The following is a 21,122-nucleotide window of genomic DNA, read 5'->3' as shown; positions in this document are numbered from 1 at the left end:
CTTCATAGGCAATGATTACCCGTCTTTTTCCCACAGGTTAGATATTGGATTTGAACCACCAGCATTTTGGTAAAAGACCAACACATACACACTATGCCACCAGGACTCCTTATACCCAGTACAGGAAGGCATTCTAAAGATCTTCACTACTTTAAGGGTGATTCAATTATAAAATCTATTTGTACCATTTACTATGTTGATGTATCATAAAAGGAAAAAATTATTAACTATAGCTGCAAAAAGCTATTGGATAAAATTTAATATTGTTTCTTGACTAAAATTCATATTAAAATGATAGTAGGAGAATACTTCTCAAAATGTTAATATCTTTCTCTGTCATCATCTTGCTTTAACATAAAACATCATCATTATTCTTATTATTGTGGAGCTAATAGGTGGCAAAGTTCGGAAAGAGAGACATTACATTGGAAAAGAGGAAGTGAGAGTAGTTCTTTACAGAGGTTGACAGTATGCACCTGCAAAATCCAAAATGATCAAGTGAAAACTTTTGTCAAGATGTAATATAGCTCAGAAAGATGATTGTTGGTAGGTGCTTCGGGTCCACTGTGACTCACAGTGACTCTGTGAAGAACAGTTTGAAACTTTGCCCTGTGTCACCATCGTAATGTCATACTCAAACCCATCGCTGCAGTCACTGTGTCAGCACATCTAGTTGAGGACTTCCTCTCTCTCACTGATCCTGCTTTTCCTAGAATGATGTCTTTTTCAAAGGACTGGTACCTCTTGACAACATACTCTAACTACATGTGACAGTTTCACCATCCTTGCCTCTAAGAACCACCTTGGTTGCACTTCCTCCAAGATAGCTTTGTTTGTCTATTTGGCAGCCCGTGGGGTATTCAATACTCTTCTCCAATACCAAAATTGAAAGGAACCAGTCTGCCTTACTCATTGTCCAACATTCATGCGCATATAAAGCAATTTTAAAAACCATGACTTGCACAGTCATGGCATCTATGCAGCCTTCATTATGCAGATGACGCAGCGTTGCTTGGAGAACGTGAAGACTTAAAACACTTACTAAAGAAGATCGAAGACTATAGCCTCAACCTTTCAACCACAAATCCTCACTACTGGATCAATAAGCAACTTCATGATAAATGGAGATATGATTGACGTGATCAAGGATTTTCTTTTACTTGGATCTGCAATCTACACACGTGGTAGTGGCAGTCAGGACCTCAAAAGATGCGGTGCATTGGGCAAATGTGTTGTCACGTACCTCTCCAAAGTACTAAATAGAGATGATTTGGTTTGCAATTAATTAATAGATTCCATACACAAACAGTAACTTGTTGGAAAGTGTATTGAAAGAAAAATTCAACAGTAAACTACATGGCAAAAATCTCTGTGCTTATTTATTGCCACATATTATTTGCAATGGCAAGGACTTGGAAACAACCCAAGTGTTCATCAACAGATAAGTGGCTAAAGAAATTGGTATATTCAAACAATACGGTGTTAAATCACTGAAGATGAAGAAGAATTCATGAATATTGCAGAATGTGAATGAACAAAGAACAATTTATGCTGGGTGTCAAACATCAGTCACAAAAGGACAAAGATGTTGTAAGACCACTATTATAAAAATACTAAGAAAAGATTTGTACACACAATCAATCTTGGATGGTTGATACAAATGAGAGGGAGGGAGGGGGGTCAAGACTAATAAGTTCTTCAGTTAGATGAATAGGCATACAGACATAAGGAGTTGATTAGACAATTATATTCTCGATAATGAGTATTATAAAATGAAATAAGAATTTTATAAACTTTCACTCAAAAACAAGGTGTGTTTATCCTGGCCATGAGATGGAGCTCAATGGTGCCTTTCTCCCACTACAGACCACTCTAAAAGGAATCCCAGTAGAAGATTCTGGGTAGAATGAAGGAAAATACTAGACAAAATTTAAAAACATTTAAAAAGCTTTGTTTTATAGAAACTGGTGAAATATTATTAATCAAAATGTAAAACATTATCATTTTCTGAGGAGAGCAATTAGAAATTTATCTGCACTTGTATCTGTAGATCCAGACCAGGGACAAAGATAGTCACTTATTTTTTTCCAGTCATATTTGTAACAACAACTAAAGAAATCCTTAATATTCATCACTATGAACTAGTTATGCTACATCTGTATCAAGATCAGATACTTAGTTAAAGCTGGAAGAAGGTTAGAACTTTGCAATTTCTACTACTATTTGTGCAAATAGCTTAATAATTTAAGCCAGTTATAGTAGTTCTGACTCATTGTTGTAGAGTGGAAACCAATTTAGAGCTGACCCTCCAGCAGATTTTTAGAGGCTATCAAATTGCATGGGGGGAAACTGACCATCTTCCTTCCACAAAGCAGCTGGTGGATTCGAACCACCTGCTCTTGGGTTAGCAGTGCACCTCCTTACCCTCTAGGACACTGCAGTTTTTAATACTTTGTTGTGACATTTCCTTTGGAAATTTTAATCTGCTTTTTATTCTTATTTAAGAATGTTCAGAAAAAAAGGTGTTTTAAATGAATTTGTAATTTACTTTTAGGGAGATATTTCAAGAATTGAAAAAGAATACAGGAAACTACAAGAGCAACTTGAGAACGCATATGAAAATTTTGAACAAACCAGATTCCAGGGCTTAGCAGCAATCAGGGACCTGGAGGAAAATGTGAGAAGAAATGTGGAACTGAGTGAGGTAATGCTCTCGAAGCCTCTTTAGTTGTGCATGTGTAGACAGGAGAATACAAGTGTAACTGTCCTTGTCTCAGCTGGTAACTGAAGACAGGATTCCTTCTCATTTCTGCCTGTTTTGAGTTTCTCTGTGAATTAATGGAGTGACAGCATTTTGTTTGTTTTGGGGCTGTGTATGTGTATGTTGTTTGAAAACCTTTCCAAATTGCCTTCTAAGAAAGCTGAAAGGACTGTGAATTGGATTTTTCATCACATTTTGTTAATTGACTAAAATTGTGTTTTCATTTACTTGGTTAACTAGGTTAACTAGTGAAAGACTTTGCTTTGAGGTTCAGCATGTTAGTTCTGGAGTCAGAATGGCCTTGTCCAAAAGTCTACCTCAGGTTCTACACTCATTCTGACATTCAGCAAATTATTTTACTTCTCTGAGCTTTAACTTCTTATCTGGAAAACTTGGGTAATAGTTTTCCTTTGTAAGGTTATTGTGAAGATCAAATAGATTAATACTTTTAAAAGATCAATGGCTGTAACTCCACTAGAAGGAACTTGCCCCTCTGCCATCATCATCATCATCCACAACACAAAACCACTTCCCATGAGGCCCCACATGTCCCCCACACTCCCAAACGTCAGTCACCTAATTCCCACACCAGTCTTACTGCTCTAGTGGGTCCAAAGTCTATTGCATTTAGTTCACAGAAAACACAAAACCGTACTCACAATTATGAGGATTTTTAAGGAAGTTAATCAGATATCATTTCAGTTGGCAACAGGATACAGTTTCTTATTTAGGACAGCTTCTCAAGCATGCTAAGGTGCCCTTCGGCCTCACGGCTTTTGGCCAGTGTTATAAAGCTCTTGTTGTTATTATAGTGTACCATAGAGTCAGAACAGACACCTAATTGACCCTCCAGCGGGTTTTCAGAAGCGCAGTAAATAGTACGAGAGGAGATTGCCTACCCCTCTCCCGTGGAGCAGCTGGTAGGTTCAAACCTCATGCCTTTGAGGTTGCAGCACAGTTTCTTACCACTTGACCATCAGAATTCCCCATTAACAAAGCTCTTAGTCCTGCCATTTCTGGTGTCTCCTCCCTCTTGAGAGCAAACTTGAGTGAAAGTTCCTGGTTCTGGCTGCAAGAGGTAGCAGTCCGAGGCCAGCTCTGTCTCACAGCAGACCTCTTGTTTGCTGCTGTGGCTGCTGCTACTGGTGCAAAAATCTCTGGCCCTCAAGGGCACTCTGATGCTTTTTTTGCTGACGATAAGATACTCAAATTCTCTTACTGCAGCTCAGTTTAGTGGCAAACTAGCCAATCCCTTTGTGGATAGGCAACCAGACCCTATTTGCATATTCCTGCTCATCCACATGGCGTGGAAGTAAGTGGCTAGGAAAGCCATTTTGAACCATAGAGACTTAACACCACAGTACTTTTAAAGCACTACATAGTAAGTGTGGTAAGTGTTGGCTGCCATCATTGTTATTCCTACAGTTACTAGTCCCAAAAAGCATTCTAAGACTCACACATGGAGCTTAGGTGTACTGGAATCATCTCCATTAAGAGCATCTTGTTTAACATCTTCTTGAGCAGCTTACATAGAATTGGCTGTCAATTATACATAACTTGACTACTGTGATTAATATTGCCATGACCAGATTTAAAGGAAATAGAGTAATGAGGAAATCATGGTTTCTTTTTTTTAAAAAAACTTCTGCCCTTTTTTTTTTTTTTAGAGATATCAAAGAGACATTAGTCCATTGTGGAAGAAGGAATTTGTTCTGGAAGTCTTGATAAGTAACTAGGGTAGATATAAAAAGAAGAGAAATGCCATAACGGAACCATAATTAAGAAACCTCTATGTTGAGATTTAAGTACATCCAGGAAAGCTAGCAAAGGTAACTTTGCTCAGAACATGTTCTATCAGAGAACATCAGAGAACATCAGACCTGCACGTTCTGTGATAATTGTGGCTTTCTTTACTACTTGTGTGTTGGGAGGCTTTTATCCCTTCTTTCCCTTGGTGAGTATGTCTTTTTATGCTCTTGGAGGTGCCAGGCCCTGTGTGGACCTTCTGAGCAGCATCCTCTAGGCTCTAGCGAGGCCCTAGGGTGTCGCATCTCTCTGCTTTCACTGCCCGACTTTCTTTTTATTTTGTGGATACTGTGTTTCCGCTTTGGGCATGTGTACCAGAAAGTTGTAAAACTATTTCTAACAAATGACTGCACCCTCATGTGATCCACTTCTGATGTCATGCTTCCATTCTTGTCTTTTATTCTATATTCTTTACCTATTTATCTTTGTCTTTTTCAGTTGTTACTGTTAGATGCCGTCGGAACTCACTCATTGCTGACATTCTGGTGGCTTTTCAGAGGCTGTAAATCACTCGGGAGGGTGCTGTCCATCTTCTCCCACAGATCAGCTGGTGGATTTGAACTATGTACCCTTGGATTGGCAGCACAGCTCCTTACCACTAGTCCATCAGAGGTCCTTGTCTTTTGAAATAATTTCTTTATTTTAATATACTAATTTATTTACAAAATTCTAATACATTGTTCTCCAGAACAGATTCTTCTATCCATGAAAGCACCTCAGATTGTTTTGGAACAATGTTTATTTTGTTTGCTTATTTCTTTTAAAAAAAAAAAAAGCCTAAAAGTACATTTTCTAAAAAAAAAAAAAGACATCCCAGGGTCTTTAAGGGTAGATCATTAAACTAATAGAAGTTTTTTAGAGAAGAGTTCAAGGGATCATTGTCTTTTATGGGGTGAGAGACAAAGTCATGATGACTGGCTGGTTTAGCATTATAGAAGAGTTAAGTCACTAAAAGATGGTTAGCCAAACAGCAGATGAACTCATGGAGAATTTTCAGCCACTGAGCTATAAATATGTAGGATGTAATACTTTGTGCGTTTTGATACCTAAACTCCATTAGGTGGTTGCTGCCAAGGCGTTTATTACACCCCCACATAACCTTGTAGTTGCCCATCATCTTCCAGATGACTGAGGCCTGGTGAAGTCATTGGCTCAGAATAGAAGCCTCACATAGGCAAGAAATGTGATAGGCCTGCCTTTGAGCTGCAAGGGAGCTGAGTCAACACAGATCATGGCAGTAGAACTAAACTTGGACAGGTGCAGGATTGTGCAAGTGTGTTAAGCATGACACACAGTTCAGTCTCAGGAATGACTCAGCAAATTCAGGAGCACTGAGCTTTTAGACAAGGAAAATAGCAACAGAACTGGTCCCTCCACCCAAGGGAACTTCACCAAACTGTTGTTCAGCCTCTTCTGCCTGAGAACAGTTGGACTCAGCATTTGCAAGCTACCTGAATCAACCCTCCTCCCTCTCTGATAGTACTCTGAAATCTTAAAGGACCTTGTTGTTTAAGGCTGAAGCAGGAGAAATGTATATATATTCTCAGTCCATTCAACTTTTTCTTAAATCATAATTTCCCAGGGAAGCTGTGTAGACTGACTGTCTATTCTGAGGGAAGAGACCCCACCTTGCTGCAGCTAAACTGTTGTCCTCAGTGACTGGTCACTACTCAGCCTAAGAAGGAACTTCAGGTTCCAGAGAACCTATCAGGACATAAAAAACAAACAAATAAACTTCCCTAAAGCAAGTATGAAGCCAGAGGATTTAATTAAGCAACTGTTAGAACAATAGAATGTCAACTTGCAAAAAAAACTTAATGTTTGTTGTTTAAATGTTTCTCTGATGCCTGTAAGTCATATTTAACTATTAGAAATATTAATATAGATACTGTATTACTTACAAAACAAACAAAAAATACCTCTTTGCTGCCAAGTTTGATTTTGACTTACAGTGAGCCTATAGGAGAGAATAGAATTGCCCCATTCTTCTCCTGGGAAGTGGCTAGTGTGTTTGAACTACTACCCTTTCAGTTAACTGCCAGATGTTTACTCACTGAGCTTCCTATATAAACTGGACTTCTTTCTATATGCAGTTTATTGGCCTAGCTGTACTCTGGTGGCCTAGAAGTAAGCAGTTATGGTGCCAACCCAAAGGCAGGCTGCATAAGTCGGCCAGCTGCTCTGAGAGAAAGATGTACGGACCCTCTCTGGCATGGAAGAGGAAGGTTAGTTGCACGTCACATCTAACTGGACAGTACAGCAACAACATAAATGCTTTTTCTCAGCTAGAGAAAGATAGGTGTTGAACTTTTCTTTAAAAAAACAGCAACAAACCTCTCACCTATTTTTTACTTATCAGATAAACTCATTACTGTCAAGTTGGAACCAACTCATAGCTGACCCTCTAGCAGGTTTTCAGAGGCTGTAAACAGAATGGGAAGAGATTGCTCTTCATTCTCCTGAAGAGCTGCTCATGGATTTGAACTGCCGCCTTTAAGATGTCATTGCCATTCTTTACAGATAGAGCTACCCTGTGTTCTTCTAACAACTGGTATTTATAAGTATGTGGCTGCACCCAAACCCCTGTTACAGAATACTTTGAAAAGGAAATAAAACATTTAGAATTTGTAGCTTCAAAGGAAATTTCCAAAACAACAAATGAAGGATATACAAAGTGTGTCTTAAGAGGAGGGGTACCCAGCCTTGGGAGGAAGTGTTAATAAGAGTGCTTCAAAACCTTGTCTTGTCTTTTCTCTTTGTTACATAGCTTGAGGTGTTGACTGGTATCTCGTACATTCCTTCAGTAGCCAGACCAGAAGAATCACATAAATATATTTTAAAAAGCAGACAGACTTGCCAAATAAATATGGATGCAAACTCCATCTAGATTAGAGAATTACTGAGATTCAAGAGCATGTTGATTCGCCATAATGCCATCTTGTAATCAGACTCTTAGTAGGAACTTGAAGGGAAAGAGAGAAAGAAGAGCCATTTCTGGAGAATGAACTCCTTGGGGGTGAGCATGCACCTGAGTCAGAAATCTAGTGAGAATTAAGCATACAGAGAGAGCTAGGGTCCCCAGAGAACGGATCCAAGTACAAAGAGATGAGAGGCAGCTAATGACAGATGTACTTTGTTTCAAAACTGTATCAGAGAAAATTCTTCATTTTCCTCCTTTTCTTCCCTGGCCTCCCAGAACCCAGACTATAGCTATTCTACATTTGAGATGTCTAATTTAATAGGGTTTTAAAATTGGGTTGCAAGCGTGATTTTATTATGAGGAAATTTGTTCCAGATTGCAGCCAAACAACTTGTAAATTGAATTTTGAATTGACAGGCATTAATAAGGTGGGAGTTATCCATCTTGGAGAAGAGTTACCCACCACACAACCAACCTGATGGTGTGCTTTTTTTTTTTTTTTTTTTTTTTGGTGGCCCGTACGGGGAACGAAGATGGTGTGCTAATTTGTGTTTAGGAAATAAATTTTGCCTGTGTTAAATAAATACATTTAGAAACACCTATAATGTATAAATAAGCCTGGCTTATAATTATGGCTTTCTTTGATCTGAAGCCTTCAAGTATGGTTTGTTTTTTTAGTAGATTTTTTTCCCTTTGATTTGTAGTCTTTGTGAAAACTCTTGTAAAAATTTCTGCTCTGGTCCTATGAAAAAAGTCCAAGTTCTTATCCTTATTTTGTATTATATTTTGTTTATTCATAGATTTACCTTATTTAAAACATCTACATCTAGGCCAATTCCCTGTTTCTTTCTATCCTACCCCATCAGCTCTAATTTTAAAACCTTTAAGTCTTTAAATTAATTCTGGCTCCTGGCATTTAAGTTGATTCTCACTCATAGACTTTCCTACCTTTCCTGGTTTTGTTAATGGAATTTTTGTTAATTCCTCCTAATTGAAAATTTGTTTTCAGTTTCATATCAGATATCCAACTGGACACCTATTCTTACAATTTCTCATCTTCCTAAGTTCTTCTCTTTCTTTGTCCTTCCTGCTCTTACCGTCATCGTCTCTGCCCTGCACTGTTGCATTCTGCTTTTGTTTATTTATTTTTGCATTGTTCTTTTAGGAGATTTTTTTCCCTTCCTCTAATCTGGAATTTTTATAATTGAGAGTTATAATCTATAAGTGGATTATAAAATCAGTTTAATGATGCTAACCTAACCTGAGTTATTTTTTTAAGATCGTATAGGAATACCGGAATACATCTCCCCAGAATACAGCTCCAAAAGTAATGTGATTTTTTTTTGCATTTGTGTGTATATGCACAGATAAGTGTGTGTGTGTGTGTGTGTGTGTGTGTGTGTGTGTGTGTGTGTGTGTGTCATTGTTAAAATCTGTTTGTTATTTAGAGTCACAGGAAAAATCTAAAATCTTAATACTCCGTTATCCTCCTTAAGGTCTTTCAGTGACTGACTACACTTGTCTGAAGGAGCGAGGCTGGATTCCTTAGCTTGGTTTACAAGGCCCTTTTCAACTGGAACCTGAACCACTTCTCTTCAATTCTCAGACTTTGTTCTGCAGCCACATAGCACCTCGTGTCCAAACACACCTTATTTTTTTCTCCTTCTACTTTATACCATTCCCACTGCTTAGTCATTCTCCATAATCCAGGGTCATTTTTGAAGACTGGGATCAAATGGGGAGGAAATTATTTATGTAAACCAGTATAAACAAAAATCACTGATTTGAAAACACTTCCTGACTACCATATATTCTTAACATTGGCTCTCTTGTTGTACATTAACATGCCTGTCTCCCTCCATCCATTTGGGTGTCTTTGTACCCTAGGCCTTAGAGGTGGTAGCATAGCCTGTCTCAGGGGTGAGCTCTATAAAATGTCACAGAAATTTTCACAGAACTCAAGTTTTGTTTCATCTGTTACATTGTCATAGTTCTTGCCCTTTAACCTTTCAGGCTGTTTTCTTTACATAATGCTTACCTTTCGTTTAAAAACTTCCTAAAATGTCTGTAGATCTCCAAAGTGGAATTAGAGTGGCTCACCCAAGATTTGGAAAAAGAAACTAAACAATGGCAGCAGCAGAAAAAAGAAAATCAAGAAAAACTAAAAGCACTGAAGAAGAAAGTCAAAAGGCTTCACACTGCAAGTGAAACGTAAGTAACAATTGAAAAGCAATAGTTGTTGTTTTAAGAAAAATAACCTGGGGATTTAAGTTATTTTAACATTTCTGAGTCATTTTTCAAACTATATCAAGCAAAGTAAGAATTTATACACAGTGTTTCAGATACCACATTCATACTGGTTTTATCTAATTTTAGAATTCACCTGTTGGGAAATTAGCTCACCTAAAATTTTCATCTAAGATAATTTATATAAAAATGGGACTAAGAATCAGTAAAAAATTGACTTCTTTCTAGTCTTAATATTGCTCTTTACTGTGAATGCTGCCTTTCACCCTCATTCTCCTTATCTGTAAAATGAGGGTTAGTTTGATGCTAAGGTTCTTTCCAGCACCAAGATTCTGTTACAAGATAACTTACAATTATGTTCATCCTGAATCTTAAAATTATTAGAGCTTGGTTCTGTAGTGTGAAGGGTTTGTTAATACAGACAAACCTGAGCATCATTGCTGAGAGCTTATCTTCGTTACCTAGTGCTGCCACACATAATAGGGGGCTTCAACCAACAGAAATTTAGTTCTTCACAGTTTAGGATGCTAGGAGTGTGAATTCAGGGCCCGGCTCAAGGCCCAAGGCTTCTTCTCTCTGCAGGCTTTGGGGGAAAGTCCTTGTCTCTTTTCAGCTTCTGTTCTTGGTTCCTTAAAGACTCTCATTTGGTGGCATCTCTCTTCCTCACCTGTGCTTGTTTGCTTCTGCCTATTCTGCTCTTTATATAACTCAGGATTGATTTTAAAACCCTATATTTGACATGGCTCCATTAACATAACATAGAAACCCTTATTCCAAAATGGGATTGTGTCCACAAACAGGGATTAAGATTTACAGTACATAATTTTGGGGACCACAGTTAGATCCATAACATTTCACCTATGGGACCTCCCAGAATGCATGTCCTTTCCACATAGAAAACACTCTCAACCTGTCACATAAACCTGAAAAATCTTACCCATTTCATCATCACCTCTAAATTGAATATCTCATCTTCTGAATCATCTCTGATCAAGTATGGCGCTGAGTTTGTTCCATTCAGAGGCAAAGTTCCTTTCCACCTGTGAAATCTAGAATCCAGGCTATCTGTTTGCAATGGTGAGGTAGGTACCAGATAGATATTTCCATTACAGATGGGAGAAATGGAAGGAAAGAAGGGCTCATGGGCACCAGAAAAGTCTAAAGCCTTGCAAAACAAATTATATTCGTTCTCAAGGTCTAAAATCAATTGTCTATTCTTTGGGATCATCTGGGCAGTGGTCCTGCCCTTTAGTCGCTGGCCAGTGGCCCTGCTCTCTTGATTCTGGATGGAGGCTCCGCAGCCCTGGACGTGATCCCCACCTGCCTTCCAAGACACCGACTGTCCTCTCTGTGCTTCATGTAACCCCATTCTCTGAGTCCATCCCACCCCTTCACCTCTGAGGTGTGTCTGCACTCCAGGTCTTTAGGTATGGCAGCCCCCCTCTCCTATGGCTGGCAGTCCCAGTGACTTGTCATACTTAAATGACAACTCCATACGTCAGCACCGGCTATAACAGAAATATCACAAAGGAGTGGCCTTAGCAAACAGAACTTTATTTTCTCATAGTTTAGGTGATAGAGGTCCAAATTCAGGCCTCTAGCTCTATGACTAGGCTTTGTTTCTCTCTGTTTGCTCTGGGGAGGCCCCTGTCTCTTTTTAGCTTCTGTTCGTGGGTTCCTTGGAGAGCTTCATGTGGTGAGGTCTGCGTTCCTTATCTGCGCTTGCTGCTTGCTTCTGTGCATAATCTGCTCTTTGTACCCCTCCCAGCCCACACTCATATGGCCTCATTAATACAGCAGAACTCTGCTTCCCAGAGGGTTGACATCCACATGTGTAAGGGTTACGATTTACACAGTTCAATCCAGCACATGGGCTGAATTTGTTTTATGATCTTCTGTGATCCATTCCTAACTCCCTCTCCCCAAACAGTGATTGTGTGATTCCTTGGATGAATTGTATCAGTTACCTACTCCTGAAATGAACTGCTGTTTTCTTTACTCATGATCCTGCAGTCTGGGTTCAGGTTGTCTGGGCAATTCCTCTGGCCTTGCCAGTGGTCCCTGGTGTGGCTGCATGCCCCTGGCACCTTGGCTGGGGCTGGGCTAGCTGAGTTTAAATTTCTTTCCATGTGGCCTGCAAATGTGACTTACTCTGTATGGTTTCTCCATGTGGTGTCTAACATGGTAGTCAGGCTTTTTTGGCAGCAGCTCTTAGTTCCTGAGTACAGATGCAAAAACTGCCAGACCTCCTTAGGATTCGGGTCCAGAACTGACACAGCATCACTTCCGCCGCATCCTGTTGCTTAAAATAAGTTGCAACCCTGGCTCCAGTTCAAGAGGGCAGTAACTATCAAGAAGCATGGATGATGGAAGGCATAGTTCATGGACTTAATTTGCAAAGACATTTGTAGTTTTAATTTTCACCATGCCAAATGATCTTTACCTCAGAGTCTTGCTAAGATTGCATTTGGAGGAATTTTAGGTAGCCCTTAGGAGAATGAGGGAGGAAATCCAAAGTCTGTAAATTTTCATTAACATTAATAATAAATTTTAAAAAAAGAAGAAGAATAATGAGGGAGTACAGTACATCAACTCCCTATGACACATCACTTTGAATATTCTCTCAATATCAGTTTCATTATTAAAATGCTTTTATGAAAGCTACAATATCTGTAAAATTGTGTGCCTCTTGGTAGTTGAGCATGTCCAGTCTTAATTATCTTAAATTATTTTTTAAAATGCATATTTATTAAATGGATATTTATACTTCTGTAATTGTTATACACTCTCAGAAGCAGGTTTTTTTCTGTGCTAGTGTAAAAGTTCATCATATATGCTAAGGAATAAACTTGAAATTTATTCACTTATTAATATATTTGCTTTTTCCCCCCAGTCACTATTTGGAAATAAGCCAGAGACTGCTCTTATCTTTTCTGCACTTTCCAAATAAATGCTTTCAAGCTAAAATTTTATATTTAAATTTTTTTTATATATTTAAATTTTGAAAGAAAATTTTAAAATGTTTTAGGTCTCTCTCACAGACACAAAAGATATGAAGAATGATTTATTTGATGCTTCTGCCGTTAGATCATACTTTGTATTTGTTAGGCAATAAGTAGGACATAAAGAGCTTATGATTTATGGGATGATGCAAAGGAGAGAGGAAAGGTTTTATAGAATAATAAAATGGCATTTTAAGCTTGTTTTGCAAGTTTCTAGGTGGAAACTTGGGATTTTTAACACATGGAGATGACTCTGTTAAAGGCACCCCATTATAGCATGGAAGAAGGGTTTGTGCAGGGGGTGGCTTGAGAATCAGTTCTACATGCATTGTTTTGAAATATTAACAGCCTTTGTGTGTGTTTTAAATTGACCTTAAGTTTCATTTGAGAGATTCAAAAACTATCTTCATATTTAATTAGAACCACTAGTTATTCCAATGACGATCCCTGTAGCATCTGTCAGCTGTGTCTGTACTTGTAACCACCTTAAGACGTGCTGCAGGAAGAGGGCTGCGATAGGGTGACGTTCACCGTGAGCTTGTGGCTCAGAGCGTAGGGAGAAGGGAGGCTCCTTCGAGGTGTACGGGAAACGTGCATGTCCAGTCCAGGGAAACGACCCAAGGTTATGTGCCTATTTAATACTAGAAGCAAAACGTAGAAATGTATAAAGCATTAAGAATTATTTGCATGGATATGGGAATTCACTGTGGGATCATGTTTGAAAACAATCTTTTGACATTTAATTAAAATGTGGTGATTATTGTTTTATAGGTGTACCCAGAAAAATGATGAAAAGGATGAGGAACATGGATTACATCTGGATGAATCCCTTGAAATCAGGCAAATTAAGCTTAAATTAATTTTTAATATATTATTTTTAGTACCATAGGCACAAGCACACTAGGCTTCTATAGATATATTGATACTTTTCTGTTAATTTTAAATAATTATATAGACAATTTTCTATTTTCTTTTACATTTTTTTACAAGGTTTCTACTTTTATTTCACATTATCGATTCAAGGAAATCCTGAATATATTGCCTATATTACACCTTTTTCTTAAATTGATTTTTAAAACCGAACTGCATTCCTAAAACATTTTGACTTAGTTTGACTCTTCAATCAGATTCATAAAATACATTTTGTTATAAACTTAAAATAAGTTTCAGTTCTACATTTGTTAATAGAATTACATGTTTTTGCATAGTAGTAACCAGTATGTTCAGTGTTAAGCAGTTGTGTTGTTCTTCCCACCTGATCCTGTCCCATGTACACATTTTCCAGGGAGTTCCTTGGTGACTTACACAATTAAGCCATCAACCAGTAGCTACAAGTTTGGCAGTTCACACTCACCTCAAAGAACAGGGCTGGCACTCTACTTCCAAAAGATCAATAGCCGTGAAAGCCCCATGGAGCAGTTCCACTCTGCACTCCAAGGGAGCCCACAGTTAAAATCCACTCAAGGGCAACTATCAAGCAACGACAGCAATATATATACATTTCTGTTTATGTCATGGCCATGACCCCACACCCCCACCCCTTTTTTCCCCACTCCTCTGTGGAACATTTTGTTTTATTTCCACATTTAAACTTTTTAAAACAATTTTATTATTTGTGTGTGTGTGTGTGTGTACCATCAAATTGGATCTGGTACAGGAAGAGATTGCCCCTCCTTCTCCAGCAGAGCATCTGGTTGATTCGAACCAAGTACCTCTGAGATTGCAGTGCAGCTTCTTGCCACTAAGCCACCAGAACTCTCTCACATTTAAACTTTTTATGAAAGTTTTACTTTGAACAACTTTTCTCGTTTGGATTACTGCCTTCCAGTATGCGTCAAAATGGAATTATTGGGTTGAAGGAGGACTACTTTTCTAAGTGTGTGAATGTGGTCAGCTTGCTCTCTACCACCCTGGTGAAAGGAAGGGAGCCTTACTAAGCCCTCACCAGTTTCTCAGCACTCCTGCAAGATTCTCATCCTCTCACTGCTCCCCATGCATCTGTGTGCTGTGTGGTAACATATTAGGAATGGAGTTACTCCACCAGAGGTTATGTGTAAGGCATTTGGGACATGATTCCAAAGCCAGCCTGGCTTCAGCCTTTATGATCATGGGTTGAATTTTTTTTTTGGGGGGGGGCTGAATTTTTTTAAGAAACTTTTCTTTCTTTTTCTTTAATTTTTCCAGAAACAGATTTGCAAATGAGAAAGCAAAATTGCAAGAAAGCATAAAGAAAGGAAAAGAGGATTATGAAAAAGCCCGTGAAAGGCTCATTGATGCAGAGGTGAGTCTCAGGTTGGTGCCCACGGCAACTGGAGAGTGACAATGTTGTAAAATGTCAGTTGTTTCTTGTTTGCACGGGGGTGTGTGTGTGTGTGTGTGTGTGTGTGTGTGTGTGTGTTTAATTATTCTGGAAGCATCACTGTTATGCTGATGAGTGTTGGGAATAAAAATTTTCCTTTCACCTGTAATCTAGCTTCCTAAAAACCAACTGTTTTTTCCTCCCTTGCTTGTACCTTTTTTGAGTCCCTCGGTGGCATAGATGGTTAGCCACTGGACTTCTAGTTGGTTGAGATTCACACACTTATTTTTAGATCATAGAAAAAGAGGAAGACCTCCAAGGAATGGATTGATACCGTGGCTGCAGCTGGGTGTGAATACAGCCAGGATTGGAAGGCTGGCCCTGGACCACACACACTTTCCTTCTCATGTGTGTACAGGTCACTGTGAGTCACCACCTGACCGTCTTGGCTGTGCTTGCATCCATCTGCAGTTTGACATGATGATCCCACAATGTCCTGCCTTGTTCAGCTGTTCATAATAGGTTTCTTAGTGATCTCCTCCTGACATCAGTGCTTGCCCCTGAGCATAGTCTGCTCTTTTATATCTCAAAAGTGATTGAGTTCACGCACACCCTGTACTGATAGGGGTTCATAAACCAAAATTCACTTACTCATTGCCATCCAGTCTGAACTGACTCGTAGCTGACCCTCCAGCAGGTTTTCAGAGACTGTAAATTGCATGGGAGGAGATTGCCCATCTTTCTCCCTCAGAGCAACTGGTGGATTTGAACTAATTTTGGAGGGCACAGTTCAATCCATAACAGTGCCCTTACTCTGTGGATAATATATCCATGTCTGTTTTTGAACTGCTTTGATTCTGTAATGATTCTCATAGTGTCTGATTTTATTCTCATGATGGTGTTTAGTTGGCTCATGAGAAAGCCATAGATCTAGTTATTGGATCTTATGAAAGACTCTCAGTTGTTTTCAAAGCCGAGAACAAGTACCATGGGGCTTTTAATTCCGAAACAACCTTCTGGACAGGTTCCACTTGCCCTGGGCAGGATCATAGGACCATGTTCTGTGCTTGTCATAACTGAAGCATAGAGTGATAGGAATGTTTCACATTTGAGACTTGTATCATTAAAGGCAAATATTGATACATTGGTATAGTATTATTGAAACTGTACTGTGTCTTTCTCTTTTTCTATTTTCAAACATTTTTATTATACTCAAATGAGTGAAATTAGAACATAATGATGTTCTGGTTATTGTTTTCATATGTCATTTTGAGCAAAACCGAAACTAGCTTCTTGTTGTTGTTTTGGTTTGCCCTTAAGTAGGAACTGACCCATAAGTGACTCTCCAGCAGGTTTTCAGAAACAGTAAACTGCATAGGAGGAGATTGCCCATACTTCTCCCCAAAGAGCAGCTGGTGAATTCAAACCACATGCCTTTGGAATTGCAGTACAGCTTTTTATCACTAGGCCATCGGAGCTCCATGGAAATATTAGAGTTGTACAAATAAAAATAAAACCATTACTATGAAAAAGGTAATAAAAATGAAAAATCATGTACATAGATTTCTTTAACTGGAGTAGGAATGAATATGGCAGTAATTTTAGAAGTGGAGATCATCTGAAAATGATTTGAAAAATCACTTTGAATTGTAACCCTTAAAAGCACTAATCTTACTTGAATGGTGTCCTCCAAACAAGTACAGTGCCCTATCTATGAGCACAGCACAGTTTTATCCAACAAAGGAGCTATGGTGGCTAAGGGTTAAGGTCCTAAACTACTCATAAAAAGGGACCTCTGGCAGCCTCCTGGTAAGAAGCTGTGCTGCAATCCCAAAGGTATGTGGTTTGAATCCGCCAGCTGCTCCATGGGAGAAGGATGGGCAGTCTCCTCTCATGCAATTTACAGCCTCTGAAAACCTGCTGGAGGGTCAACTAAGGGTCGATTCTGACTCCATGGCAAATGACAACAACTAATAAAAAGATGATGATTCAAACCATCCAATGACTAGAAAGAAGAAAGATGCAATGGTTGGCACCATAAAGGTTGACTCACAGAACTCTATGAGCAATTCTCCTTATCACAGGGCTTGCTGTAAAGTTGTAACCACTTGGCAGAACCCAACAACAAATATCAACATAGTTTCTTCCTTTTTTGTTTTGTTTTGTTGCTTTTAAAATACTTAAGACATTTCCTTATCTAATGCCAGGTATCTGTGCTTGAATGCTGGAAGGAAATGCATGTGTGGAACCTAGAGGTCACTCAAGCAAAGGGGAAATCCTATATTGAGTTCCTGAAAAAGCATGCCAGGTACCACTCAGTCTCACCTGAGTTCATCCTACTGTGCCACATTAAAATTGTCACTGACTGTTTTTACATAGTTTTGCATTGTGATTTTAGTCAATGTTTATGGGTAAAATGAGTTTCTCTTTAACCGTATTCATACACATTTTGTTTTATGATGTTAATGACAGTATCCATAAAAGAATCAAACACCTGTTTTCCCCTGTGATCTTTGTTTCCATTAATTCTTCCATCATACCCCTTCCTGCTTTTGGGCTTTATCTTATAAATACTTTCTATGTGGTTGGTACTCCTATGACTACCTCTCTGATATTTTTTTTTTCGCCTTATAGGCCTATTTATTGTTTGAACCTTTCTCTATCTCTGAAAGAGAAGATGACTCCCAACATGATAGATTGACACTGTGACTGTAATAATGGGCTGAGTATACCCGAGATCATGAGGATGGCTCAGGCTAGGGCAGGGCTCAGATCTGTTGTTCACAGGGTCATGATGTGTCATAGTGGACTCAGTGGCACCTAACAGTTACAACAACATTGTTTGGGTGAAAGTTGAACCACTGGGGTTAGTTTCACTCCAGGTTCAAAGGATGACTAAGCGACACAGTGATGGAGGTTCTGCTAGTCTGTCTCAGATATTTAGCCTGGCCCATTTGTTTTTTTAGTTTTGCTTCATGTTTTTCCACTCTCTCTGCCAAGGACCTTCTCCTGTGATCCCTTTAAGAGTAATCAGCAGTGGTATCCAGATCTAGTTCTTCTGATTTCAAGAGGTTGAGGTTTTTGTGGTCTGTCAGGCCCTGGATAGATTGTTTCCATGAATCTTTGCTTTCCACCCTCCCCTTTGTTCTGGACAGGCGACCAGTAGTTGCACCTTAGCTGGTTGCCTGTAAGCTTTTAAGACCACAGTTGCTGGACACTGGAATGGGATATGGAACAGTGTCTTGTGGGCTCTGTTGTCCACAAGTATTTGGAGGAAGGAATGTGTGTGTGTGTTCCACTGATTAACATAAAAGGAATTTCTTTCCTATGGATCATTCCATTTATCCAACTTAATTTTGAAAACTGGGGAGAATTCTAGCATGCAAATGAGTCCTGATTTATCAGCTACCACTGAAAAGATAGTTCGATTATTTGGGAATTTTTATGACTATAAGCTGCCCTTAGTGAACAAATTTGTAGCCATATCCCTATGAACATTATTGTTTCCATGTGGTACATTTCTGGAATGATGATCACATTTTTTAAGACTTTCTAAATATTTTGCAAATTTATTTTTCTATAGTGGCTACAATTTCAATTTTAATGGCAGAGTAGGAGAATATCACTAAAAAAGAATAATCACACATGCTGATTTTTTTTATTTTATTGGGAAAAACATGTTGGGGATACCAGGAGGTGAGGGTTGGGAGCATAAGGGTGAGGATGGGCAAGGATGAAAATTGCAGGGCTGCATAATTTGGTTGGTGAGGGGAGCAGGTGAAGGAAATGAAAAAGGTCGAGTGGAGACCAGATGATACAGGGCAATGGTAAGCATAGTCCAATGGTGATTAAACAAATTGTCTTATTAACTTGTGGGTTTCTCATTTGGGAATTGGGCGCAGACTCTCTGGCTTCTTCATGCCAACAGGGGCGTTGATGTGAAGGCGGAAAGGGAGCACACTTTATCACCTTACTGGTGGTCTTGGGTTAAAGCTGTTTGCCTTTTTGTTCTATTAGAAAATATTTTCCTGACATTTACTCCCCTCTGGACTGCAAAGTATTTTCCCGAGTGGGCCCAATGGGGATGGCTGGTTGAACCCTGAGGCTCCATCCTCTTTTGCTTCCTTAGCTGGCAGTTGTATTTCCTTTTTGTCTCTGGAACTCGGTTCAGGGTCAGGTCTGGAGTAAAACTCAGTGTTAAGGTTACCTATAGGAAAGGGAGCAAACCTAGAGAGAACAAACTTGTGAGTTACAAATAGAAGGGCTTTGGGGGTGTTACTTACTGGTGTACTGGGGGAGAGGGTGGAGGAAAGTAACCTAGATAAAATTCTCTGTACACCCTAGGCAGTTTTTTCTACCCAGGGTTCGGATGGCAGAACCTGAGGGCTGAGGAGCTCACCCTGAGGGCCAAAGACGGCTCACCCCAAGCCGAGGGCCGAACTCTCTCCAAGGGCCATATAGCCACCCCAAGGGCTGGACGACACCCCGCCGAGGGCCAGGAGACACACTCTAGGGGCTGGCTGGCACACTCCCCCACCAAAGTCCCCCCGACCCAAGTCCAGACCCCTCACCTGACCAAAGACCATGTGGTCAGGGACAGGGTCCCCAATTCCAGCACTGCTACCTTTACCCCCCGCACCCCGCCTCCAATAAGTGGTCATACTGTAATTTGAAGTAGGTGTCACTGCCCTCCCCCTTTATAAATGTAGAGGGAACCTGAGAGTGGTGAACAGACTCCCCCCAGGTCTAAACTGTTCTTGGCAGAGGCATTCAACAGATCAAAAGATGTGGTGCATTTAGGATATCTGCCGTCTTGGACATGATGCTACTGTTAAGTGCCATCAAGTTGTAGACAGCTCTGCAGTGACTCTGATCAATCCATTGTATTGGTGAGCTTCCTCTCTGGCCAGCCCAAAGAAACCCGAACCTGCTGCTGCTTCTCCCATCTCCACCATCTTGGCTCCAAGAATTCTCCCCAGAACAAGTCCACTCTGCTGTGGTGTGGCAGCTCTGCTGCACCAGCCTTGGGGTGAGGGGGGCGGTGCCCACCATCCATCCCACGTGAGGGTATCCCTGGGGTCCTGCGGTGGGAGCCTCATGGAGCTGCGGCAGCGGTGTGGGCTCGGTAGCAGGGGGCCGGGGCCAAAGGACTCACTCATTCCTCCCTGGGAATCCTTGATCTCCTGATGTTGAGCTTCAGTCACACCAAAGACCAGTCATCAAGTGTTTTAACTGTTCATTTATCAATAAACAGAGGTCTGTAGAAGGCCCTGGTGGCCCTCCTCCAAGCGGTCCACTGCTGCTGCAGCTCGCCACATTGTCTCCACTGCCGCCCGCCATCTTGGAAACCCCCCATGCTGAATTTTTTAAATGCAGCATAATTTTTACCTGTTTTTGGTTGGTTTCATTTTGAAAATAAACCTAACTTGAGAACACTAGAGGGGCTTTTTCAGTCTAGTGTTAGTACTCTCTTTTTGAAATTTTATTTTATTAATTTTAATGAACGTTTACAGAGATTTTGGATTTCCTTTCATTCATTGTTGCGTTTTCCCCCTGCCCACCCCTCCCCCGCCCGAGTTTGCTCTTCTCTTTGAAAAGTTAAAAAAAAAAGTTCCTTCATTGGTATACAATACCCCCTCCACCCCCAGTACACTCTACTATGCAACCTTCATTCTGGACTGTTGTCATAACCATAATACCCTATCATATATTGCTTTTAAGCTGTTAACTCCCTCATCTGTTAGTATTCTTCTTACATGGGATTTATACTTTCTTTTTTTTGTTTGTTTGGTTGGTTGGTTGGTTGGTGGCTTATTTTTTTTTATTTATTATTAATTTCAATGAAAATTTACAGAGACTTTGGGTTTCCATTCATTTATTGTTGTTCTTTTCTCCCCTCCCAGCTCTCCCCTCTAAGACACTACCCTCTTGGAAAAGTAAAAGAAAAATTATTTCATTGTTTTACAATCCCTCCTGCAGGTCCACTCCACTACGCAGCCTTCACTCTGGACTCCTGTCATGACAAAAATACCTAATCACCTATATCTTTTAAACTGTTTTCTCCCTCATCTGTTTCAATGTAGTATA

General features: G+C 39.8%; 1 protein-coding gene across 1 annotated transcript in view; it reads left to right on the top strand.

Annotated features, from left to right (window-relative positions):
• The window catches only part of TTC3 (tetratricopeptide repeat domain 3), a 124,251-nt gene that overhangs the window by 80,444 nt on the left and 22,685 nt on the right, over positions 1-21,122 (top strand). Inside the window, exons 27-31 of the mRNA XM_006886780.1 lie at positions 2,555-2,704; positions 9,559-9,698; positions 13,508-13,576; positions 14,921-15,017; positions 17,243-17,343. Coding sequence (XP_006886842.1) covers positions 2,555-2,704; positions 9,559-9,698; positions 13,508-13,576; positions 14,921-15,017; positions 17,243-17,343 — 557 coding nt within the window. The remainder of the gene's footprint in view (positions 1-2,554; positions 2,705-9,558; positions 9,699-13,507; positions 13,577-14,920; positions 15,018-17,242; positions 17,344-21,122) is intronic.

Source organism: Elephantulus edwardii, unplaced genomic scaffold, assembly GCF_000299155.1.
Source record: "Elephantulus edwardii isolate Elephantulus edwardi_28Jun2011 unplaced genomic scaffold, EleEdw1.0 scaffold00051, whole genome shotgun sequence".
NCBI classification, from domain to species: Eukaryota; Metazoa; Chordata; class Mammalia; order Macroscelidea; family Macroscelididae; genus Elephantulus; species Elephantulus edwardii.
The sequence above is the reverse complement of the archived record's forward strand: the minus strand, read 5'-3'. Positions and strand labels throughout refer to the sequence as shown.